Genomic DNA, 9,827 nt, shown 5'->3' with positions numbered 1-9,827 from the left:
TTAAATGTGATGTGATTTCTATGCCATTCACGCCCCATAACAGACTTTTTCCAAACAGGTTTCCCATAGACTTCCACTAAAATTCCTTGATTGCAAATGTGGTTTTTTTTAATCAAACCGACAGACACGTCGAAATTCTTTTCTATGGTATCTTAATATGTACTGAACCCAATACATTCCTTGAACATCTCATATCAACTCCACAAAGGACCGTCAAGATGTGTCAAGAAGCATGTAAATTCAAACTGATTTTCAGAGTTTGCGATAACAGCAAGTATATTTAGAATTCAAGAGCATCGAGCAAACTCAGTGGTATCCAATCGGAAGAGCAGACAGGTGCTCTCTCAGCCAGACATGCTACAAATATAAAAATGTGTCTGTCAGACTCCTAGAATATTCTGAATGCTTAGAGCGCCGACACACTGTTGTGTGCCAGAAGGTGCTGGGTTAGTTTCTACCATCTGTGATATGGGTTTTGACCACTTCCAGCCCCCACTCAATGTTTTTACAGCTTTATAGCTCGCCTAGTGCTGTTGCGCATCTTAGAAACCATGTTGCTCACTGATGTTTCGGAAATTTTGTTTGGTCGTACGTCATTTGTCAGTGTGATAGTGATCTCCAGCGGGCAATATCAAAACCCACATTGTCTTCTCAGTCTGTTCCTTTTCGAACTGCCAAAACAGTGTGCTTGTGATTCTGCCACAGTGCTCTGGAAACATTCGGAGCACACACTTGGATGACTTCACCTGGATAGCTCGTGTTCAGTGGTGTCCATCTGCCCATTGGTCATCTATGTTAAAGCCTGATGGTCTCAGAGCTTAAAGCCACCTACATACACACACATGCACGCACAACACTGAACAAACAACAAACAGTGCCACTCCTACATCAGCTTGTTGAAGCTGGCCTGGCTGAGAGGTACGCTTCACACAGGAAAATGAATAATTTACACAGTGCCCTTAACTTCAAAAGCCCAAGGCAATAAACAGTGGAAGGGGAGGGGAACGATGGGTGCAGAGAGCAGAGAAATCTCCAGCGATTTTATCTGTCAAACACTATCGGTGCCACAGGCCTGCCTAAACATGTGTGGCATCATCATTTGCACATGTATAATTAACATATTAATATGTGTGAAAACCTGTGATGGATCCGATCATAAAGGTGGTTATGGTAGCTCTCCAAGTAACTAGGTCTATAGCTGAAGCTTATCCAGCTTCATCAAATTAGGATTGCTAGCTGGCAGTCATACAGGCGAAACAAGAGCAGGAAGTATGGTCCATCATAATCAATTTCTTGCATATGTTCACACATCAATGGTTAGTGTGTGTGTGTTTATGTGTGTGTGGGGGGTGGGGGGCATGTCCCATGCCACTTCAAAGATTCAAAATAAAATTCTAAACTTTAACTATCTAGTTCATTGCTGGGCATAACTTGTATTTATCAGTTTGAATCCTTCTGATAAATCAACTGAATGAACTCATCTCTGTCAGATCGGCTACTGTACCCACGTTCAGCTGCTGACTATTACCTGTAATGCGTTGCATAGCGTCATTTCTTTAATTACTGTTTGATGTAACCATTAGGCTGCTCTTGCTGTGCTGTCAGATGTCGTTTGCTGATATTTTGTTCTTGGAACAACATATCACGTAGAAAAAGACTTGAATTAGTAAACACATTAGCCACAAACTGTTGTCAGGAAAACCCTGTGTAAGAAATAGAGATTGCTGACTCTGTGATATGCTATAAGAGGGGGTGGTCTTCAGGATCCCTCATGGCTACTGGGTAAAACCCTAAAGAATTTCCCACACTACCCTTCTCAATTTCAGTAAGTGTTTTTTTTTTTTCAAACAAGACATTTCTTGTTTTATGACCTTGTCATTTGCTCATTCTAGTGAATCTATGGTTGTTCAGAGAGCTCAGAAAGAACAGTAGGTGTGTGTTCATGTGTGTGTTTAGAGATTATTGTGGGTGGCCTCAGAGAGAGAGAGACAGCAAAAAACAGTCAACAGTAAATGTCTCCTGTCACACCCTGCTTAGCGTATGTCTCGTCTGGTTCCTCAGAGGTGGATTTACACCAAGAGTTTGACAAAATATGATGGCGTAATACTGAAAGGCTTTAGCGTTCCAAGTACTTTTCAAAAACATTAGAAGTCAATTATGATAAATTGCTGTTCCGTCGCTTTTTCTCTGTGCAAAACAATCAGCTAAGAACTGAAAGTAATATTCGGTCACACCCAGTTCCTAACAGACGGATCAGTGGTGCCATGTTGGGCCTGGCCGAGGACACCCATAGATCTTGCTATACAGTTCTCTTTCACACAATAGTTGCATGTTCCATCACCTAAAAAAGTAGCCACACCCACCTTCCCTCTCCCTCTTGTGCTCAAACACCTATATGGATCTTTTTAAATTGTAAAGTTCACGAAGACAGCTGAATTCCCCAGAGAAGAGGTGAGATTACAGAAACATCTTTGAACTGAAATCCCCCACTGTTCAAAAGCATGCAGTAGAGTTGCTTTTGAACCGTTTCAGTCTATAAATGTTGGATTAAATTTTCGTTTGAACTGTGTCTATAAATGTTGGATTAAACGTCACATGGCAACTTGTTTACATTGTACTCATGTTCAGTACAAGCATTAAAACAGGCCATTCTATGAAACAAGTGCCCGTTTTGAGTGTTTCAAAAAGGCTTTAAACATTCCAACATAGAAAATGTTTTTAAGTCTTAATAAAAGAGAAACAATAAATATTAATATACGTGTTGTACCATTCAAAAGGTTAGGGTTGGCTTTCTTTGTTTTTGAGAAAGAAGAAAGAAAGAAGTCTGTTTATGCAGATCTAAAGGCTCAATCAATGAGAAATCAGACATGAAAAATCCTGAATGAGAATCTGTACTTTTTCAGTCTGAACACACTACAGGCTAATCCACAAGCACAACATTAGGCATCTAATTTTGCTGCTTACTGGTCCAGGACTATAGGCACAATGTATTCACATTAAGATCATCTAAAGGAAAGACCATCTAAGGAAAAGGGTAACTCAAGAACAAGTCAGAGACTAAAAAACAGTGTAGTTTTTGAAAATAAACAGGGTGGAGCCAACACTGAAACACTCCAATGGTGTGTGTTAGTTAATTCCTGGCAATTTACTTTCCACAGGCATTCATAGATTGTATTATTAAGGCTTATTTTGATAACACAGCAATCAAAGAGGAACCCAATACAAGTGCTACTACCAAGTAACCTCAATTGACTTTCTTCAAGCCAATTCCTCCGCCGAGGAGGAACAGGAAGTGACAGTGGAGCGTTAACGGCTTGTCACTGCAATCTTCACCCTTCCCCCCCGCCCGAACCCCCTCACCACAGCATGTCCGTAAATGGACAACATTTTGCCCTCCATTCCCAGGACAAAATGCACAGGCCCAGGGTTCACACAAAGCCTTGAAATGTCAAGGTAAGCACAGATTAACCCGGACAGTTTCCAATACCTCCCCCATACACACCTTTACATCTGAAAGTAGGTAAAAAGTTTTTGCTTAGGCCAAATAAAGCGCACACAAATGGAGAAAATAGCTCTTTGAGTGCAGTTCAACCACTTGCACATTGCGAAGCATGAAACTAGTTTATAGTTTTAAACCAAAAAAGGTTGGTAAGTGGAACCTGTGGTGCACCAACGATTCTTAGAACTGTCGCTAACCTAGACAACAGCTCTTAAATGAGAGTCATAATCACGGTTTCTATCACTTTTGCACATTTAAGTTTTAACAATTAAAGGGATAGTTAATTCACCTTCATGCTTTTACAAACCTTAATAACTTTAGAGCCCAAAAGACATTTGAAGGATGTTTTTGTCCTTACAATGAAATTCAATGGGGGTCCAAAACAACATGGGACCCTCATGACTTAGAGTGTGTGATGAAAACCTCCCCCAACACAATCAGACAGACATTCTCAAAATATCTTTTCTGTTCCACTAAAGAAATGCAGTTTTGGAACGGAGTGTACCATGCCTTTAATGATATTGGTACATCACTAGCAGAGGAACTGCTTTAAAAATTAGAAGAGATCTTAGATTAAAACATTAAAAAAACTTGACATGTTAAACCAGACAAAGCTAATCCAAGTTTTATATTCTGTAACTTTTCCATTTTCTATACATATACCTTCCTTAGAATCTTTCACTCTCCCCTTTCCACAAATAAGATAAGAGATTGATGAAAAATTAGGCCAGAGTTAAAACACGGCCATCTTTATTACAAGTCACACATAGGTTTGAGCCCTCCTGCACTGTTAGGGGTGGGAGACAAATAAATAAAAAGCAACTTGAATTAAGGCAATTCTAAAGCTTAGACAGACCATTGTATCAAGACAGGCATTAACCACTATTGTAAACAAGCTGTGGTTTGGGTTTACTGAAACTTTACCGTCCAACAAGACATTAGACTTACAGTTTGAGTCAGATGGACAAAGTTCTGGGTCTAAATTATCATAAACAACTCAGCAATCCCATTCTGGAAGTTTCCATAAACCACAGGCTCTTAATGTCATGGCTGTTCTTTTGTTCTATGTTAATACATCTGATAAGCAATAAATAAATACATTTTTAAATGTAAAACTGCATTGAAGACAAATAAGGTTTGAGTGTCTTTACATTGCACCAAGTTCACAGTTCTGAAGCGTTGTTACATTCATCCACGGAACGCTGCCCAGCATTCCAGCCAGAAACAGAACTGTACTCCTGACAGGAGCTTTACCACCCATTTCTGTGGACAAAGCGGCATCTGGTCACCTCTTGTCTTGGTGATAGCAGTCACAAAAACAAAACAAAAAAAACAATTAAAAAGAGCAACTTTCTCTCGCCTTCAAGCGTCCATACAGTCCGGTCTCAGCAGCTAACGGTGCTTGGCTGTTGTTTGCTCACAAAGTCTGAGATAAAGTCAAACTCGTTCTGTCCCAGGAAGAGTTCGGGGAGTTCCTGCACCCTGTCCAATCCTAGCTCCATAACCAGTGATGTCAAAACCTCTTCGTCGATCAAATCTGCGTCCATGCCGTTGAGACTGAGAGCCGGGCCGGCCATATGCTGCATGTTGCTCAGCTGGGACTGACCCATGCGGAACTGTGCCCCGTTCCCCATGTGGTTGCCATTCATGTGTACCAACGGGTGCCCATGGTACTGCGTGTTGAGTTTCTGAAGGTGCATGCTGGCCATGAGCTGTTGGGAAGTGAGACCCCCGGTCATGTACTGTTGTTGTTGTTGTTGCTGTGGTGGAGGCTGTTGCTGCTGTGCCTGGTGCATGAGGTGGTGCTGCGGTTGATGCTGCTGATGTTGATGCTGCTGCTGATGCTGCTGCTGAACATGATGTTGCTGCTGCTGGCCCTGGTTGTTGTACATCATGTTCGACTGCATTTGATGGTGACCCATCTGTCCATTCATAGGCCCCACCATGTTGGCCCTCTGGCGCATGGCGGCCTCCATGTTTCCCTGAGGCCCCGCTCCATAGTGCATCATCTGTCCGTTGGGCATGGCTCTCAGGCCGGGCTGGGGCACGTGTTGCTGAGGGCCTGCCTGCAGGCCTCCATTCATGCCCATCCGGTAGCCATGCAGACCCCCATTTCCCTGGCCGTGGTTCATGGGCATCATCATGTGCTCTGCCATAGAGTTTCCTTTTATTAAAACAGATTAGATTAGACTTAGAATTGAAGTGATGACAACAGAAATAAGTCATTTTACACTCTGTTAAATCATTACAAGTAAATATATGCAGTTTAATTGGCAACATAATTGTCAACATTCAGCAATCTTATTCAGCCTCTTATTGGACAGGTAGGAGAGGTGTTTGACTTTAACCCTCCAGCCCACATGACTACCCATTCAACACACTTACAACATCTTAAGATCCAATGGTGCACGTCCAAACAACACAACACTTTTGAAATTGACTGGGGTATTCTCCATTCTAAACCGTCCACACACATAGCCTTATCTATTTGCCATCTAAATAAATGCGAAGTATTTTTAAAAACTGGATCTAAACAATGAGGATAACTGAAAATGAATTTTAATAAAACCATTAGTTTTGGTTGAAGAAGAAAAAAATAAAAGCCCATTCTATATTACAACCCTGTATTTTACACAAAGAAAGCAAAGCATAAATCCAAGGAAAGTCACCGTGCAGTCAAGCAAACAATGGATCTGCCACCCTGAGCTCTAAAGCATTGGCGGTGTATCAAAATCTAGCGAGCTTCCTACCTAGACAGCATTTTGGGCACCACGGTCGCGTGCAAACCCTGCACGCGCCTTTGACGACTAAAATGCTTTCTAAAAAATCAGCATGTATTTGGAGACACAGTCCGTGAGTTTCTCAAGCGTTTTGAATCTCTTACCCCGTGTTCTATGATCAGTGACTCCGTCGCGACAGGACAATTGAGCTTTATCTGTTCAAAAGCCTCTGAAGATTTGTACTTTATATTCCACAAGGTGACGCTTCATACTGCAACGGACCGACACACAAAAGAACGCTGCTCACTATCTTCAAACGAGAGTGTGTTTTCTGGGTCAACTCCACGGGCTTATATACATGAGAAAAGCGAAGAGGTGGAGCTATCGTTCACTCTCTATCCTTTGTTGCCATTGGCCCTGCTGCTTAATATCAGTGTGCAAAGAAACCCCTAGCGGTTTCTGTCAAACACTGGCCAATTTCTGTCCACAGATTTGGGTTGTTTTTCTGTTTCTGATTTAAAGTGAAGAGGAAATCCCTTCAGAATAAGTTGATCTGTGTGATGTTAAGTAAAGCTAGATAGAGGGGACTTGAGGTAGATAGATAGATAGATAGATAGATAGATAGATAGATAGATAGATAGATATATATATATATATATATATATATATATATATATATATGTATATATATATATATATATATATATATATATGTATAGATAGATAGATGGATATATAGGTAGGTAGCTAGATAGACAGTGTCTGTCCGTCAATATATATATATATATACACATACTATCTTATATAGCTGAATATATACTGCTGAATATATACACACTCATACTCACACGTGTGTGTGTGTGTGTGTGTGTGTGTGTGTGTGTGTGTGTGTGTGTGTGTGTGTGTGTGTGTGTGTGTGTGTGCGTATGTATTTTATGTATATTATCTACATAATGTTCCAATGCAATTAAAGCTTCTTGCATCTGAATCTAGATAAACATAATCTGGCATGCAAACATGAGTTTTGGACTAATAATCTTATTGTTTATATCTGTAAAAGTCCTTACATGTTGTTCTCCAGAGCTGGTTTTGTTTTGGTCGGTGTGAGTGCTTATACATTAGCGTGAGTGTGTGTGATCTGGCGGCTCTGTGGCAGTCCATGTGACCGAGCGCTCTGTTGTGCGTGTGCTGGGTGAGAGAGAGAGAGGGGAGGGGAAAGGAATGCTGGTGCTATTCTGGGCCACTGGCTGAAGTGGTGGTGGTGGTGAGCATGCAGGCCTGGGCTGCATGTGTAATTTATTGGAAGTTGCAGATCACAAGGTTAATGGTGGGAACGCTTCCTACCTGTTCGGTGTTGGATCTTAATGAAGATACTGTAATGTAGCAAGACCCAAACTAAGCACTGGTAACTTGCCCTAAACACAACAACACTGGGCTTGTCTGTTTGGGAGAACAGCGAATCAACATTCTCTGTTTGGTCACAATAGCTCTCTGTTTACCCAGAGGTCAACACTGGTCAGAGCAGAACCTCACACCTCTAAAGAGCATTATCTCTTGAAAAATTAACATCTCAATTCCAGTGTCTTTGTTTCGTGTTATTGCCAAGATCATGGGTGTAATTTGTATGATAATCTATTAGCACCTTCAACAGCTTGCTGCACTTTTAAAGTGTTAAAGATACATTTTGTGGTGTTAGGAGGTATGTGACAGAACTCACATCAGTTTTTACATCATAGCTCAAAAACAAGTAATCATGATAAGAATAAACTTTTTTTTCAACCTAAGCAGTCCAATCTAGCCCAACTAAAATATTCAGCTTGTACAGAACTGAGCAAGAATTATCTTCAGCAAGACCAGCTAGTTCTTCATTGTTCCTTCCATGTCATTGTTTATCTGGAAATGAAAGGTCATCTGGATGCAGAGTTGAAAACTGTGTTTATAGCATATTGGGTTTGCTCATGATTATTCATGTGATTATGGATCATCAGGCATCACCATATTCAAACTCCTTGAAGAAAACGGCTCTGTATCGAGCTTCTGAAGCATAAATATACCTTTTCAAACAGTTACTAAATAGAGGCATGCTCAAAGAAATAGGTCAATTATTTTTTATATTATTTCTTTAATTTTCATTTTTAGCTGACATGTCCATGAGCTTTAAAAAAAAAAAAAAGGTTAAAATAGGTCTTTCAAGTTTCCCACCATGCTTTTCCTTCCCTCATTTTATATGGTCCTACAGTGCGACAAATGCAGTGCTGGGGGAAACGTGTTACAAGTAATGTGAGTTGCAAAACGTCCAGTTAAGTAACACATTACTTTTAAATTGATTACAAAATATCTTACTTTTTGAGAGTTACTTTTTGAAATCAGTAACGCAAGTTACTTAGTTTTCCCATTTATTGCCTGCCAGCTCTCTTGTTGAGAGAAAGTTCAGACGTTGTGTTAGCTGCATGAACCTGATGGTTATTGTAGTTCTAGACTAAACGTGAGCAAGCATTTACTCATCTCATTTCCACAAAAACAGATTCAGTGTTCCTCAAAATGAATAAAAACAATGAAATGCAATCCTACTATAATTAAAATGTTAATACATAATTTATATATATTAATGTCTGTGCTGTTGTCCTGAAGTAAGAGTCTTCTGCCGACCATTTCACTTTTGACGTGCAAGGGCCTTTACATTTGGAAAAATAGAACTTTTGTTATTTTGTTATTAAAAAACAAACAAACAACCAAGTCAGCCCAGGCAAGAAAAAGTAAGCAAAAAAAAAAATAAAAAAAATAACAGTGCATTGCATTCCATAATAACTAACTAAGTAATGCAATTAGTTACTTTTTTTTAGTGAGGAACCCAATACTTTCCTCAAAACTGGACAAATGAATTTTAAAAGACAATATATTAAAAATATTTAATTAATTGATACGAGTCATTATGGGGCTGTTAGTCGTCACCGTGTTTTGGGGGCCTGAAAATGCAAACTTTTGAAAACGAGTTTCAAAGTGCTTTTTTTAAAAACGATACCATTATCTTCTTTATCTTAAACTATAAAACCAGAATTTGTGAAAAACGTGACGTCATGCACATGCATATTCAGTCTAATGTGACTATGCGAGTCTAGACTATGCGAGCAGTGTTTCTTCACAAAGTGACATCGCCAACTATCTGGCAGCATAACACAGCATTTAGTTATTAAATGAATAAAACAAATATAGTTATTTTTGCCTATCTGTGTGAACGGGGATCATTTGACAATGTTGTCATCTATACGCGAAAAACACACAAAAAAACTTTTCCAATGTGAATACATCATTGTTGGGCAAACGTACCCTTAAAGGACAATTCCGGCCAAAAATGAACCTAGGGCTAAATAACACACGGGTACCGAGTCGACCGTTCTCTGGGATACGTTTTAATCGAATGTACCCAGTTTTAACGTTATTATTATTTTTTACTTCCACAATGTGATGTACACTGTACTGTTCAAACATCTGGGGTTGGTAAGATGTTTTGGGAGGACAAAACAAATGAATTATGTAAAAACAGTAATAGGCTACTGTGAAATATTACAATTTAAAACTGTTTTCCATTTTATTATGTTTTAAAATGT

The 9,827-nt window shown here is 39.7% G+C and overlaps 1 protein-coding gene across 1 annotated transcript; it reads right to left on the bottom strand.

Moving 5' to 3' along the window:
• Nucleotides 1-4,210: 4,210 nt before the first annotated feature.
• Nucleotides 4,211-6,588, bottom strand: cited4b (Cbp/p300-interacting transactivator, with Glu/Asp-rich carboxy-terminal domain, 4b). Its single transcript, XM_077217516.1, has 2 exons — nucleotides 6,384-6,588; nucleotides 4,211-5,663 (listed from the first exon to the last, which is right to left on the bottom strand). The coding sequence occupies exon 2, from the start codon at nucleotides 5,653-5,655 to the stop codon at nucleotides 4,885-4,887; it is 771 nt and encodes a 256-aa protein (XP_077073631.1). The 5' UTR covers nucleotides 5,656-5,663; nucleotides 6,384-6,588; the 3' UTR covers nucleotides 4,211-4,884.
• Between the last annotated feature and the right edge of the window lie 3,239 nt (nucleotides 6,589-9,827).

Source organism: Siphateles boraxobius, unplaced genomic scaffold (assembly GCF_051911475.1).
Source record: "Siphateles boraxobius isolate OS27281-9 unplaced genomic scaffold, OSU_SipBor_1 12, whole genome shotgun sequence".
In the NCBI taxonomy this organism is placed as follows: Eukaryota; Metazoa; Chordata; class Actinopteri; order Cypriniformes; family Leuciscidae; genus Siphateles; species Siphateles boraxobius.
The sequence above is the reverse complement of the archived record's forward strand: the minus strand, read 5'-3'. Positions and strand labels throughout refer to the sequence as shown.

What these genes read in the sequence shown, in the direction of transcription:
- cited4b (XM_077217516.1), bottom strand. Translation starts at nt 5,655, where the DNA reads ATGGCAGAGCACATGATGATGCCCATGAACCACGGCCAGGGAAATGGG.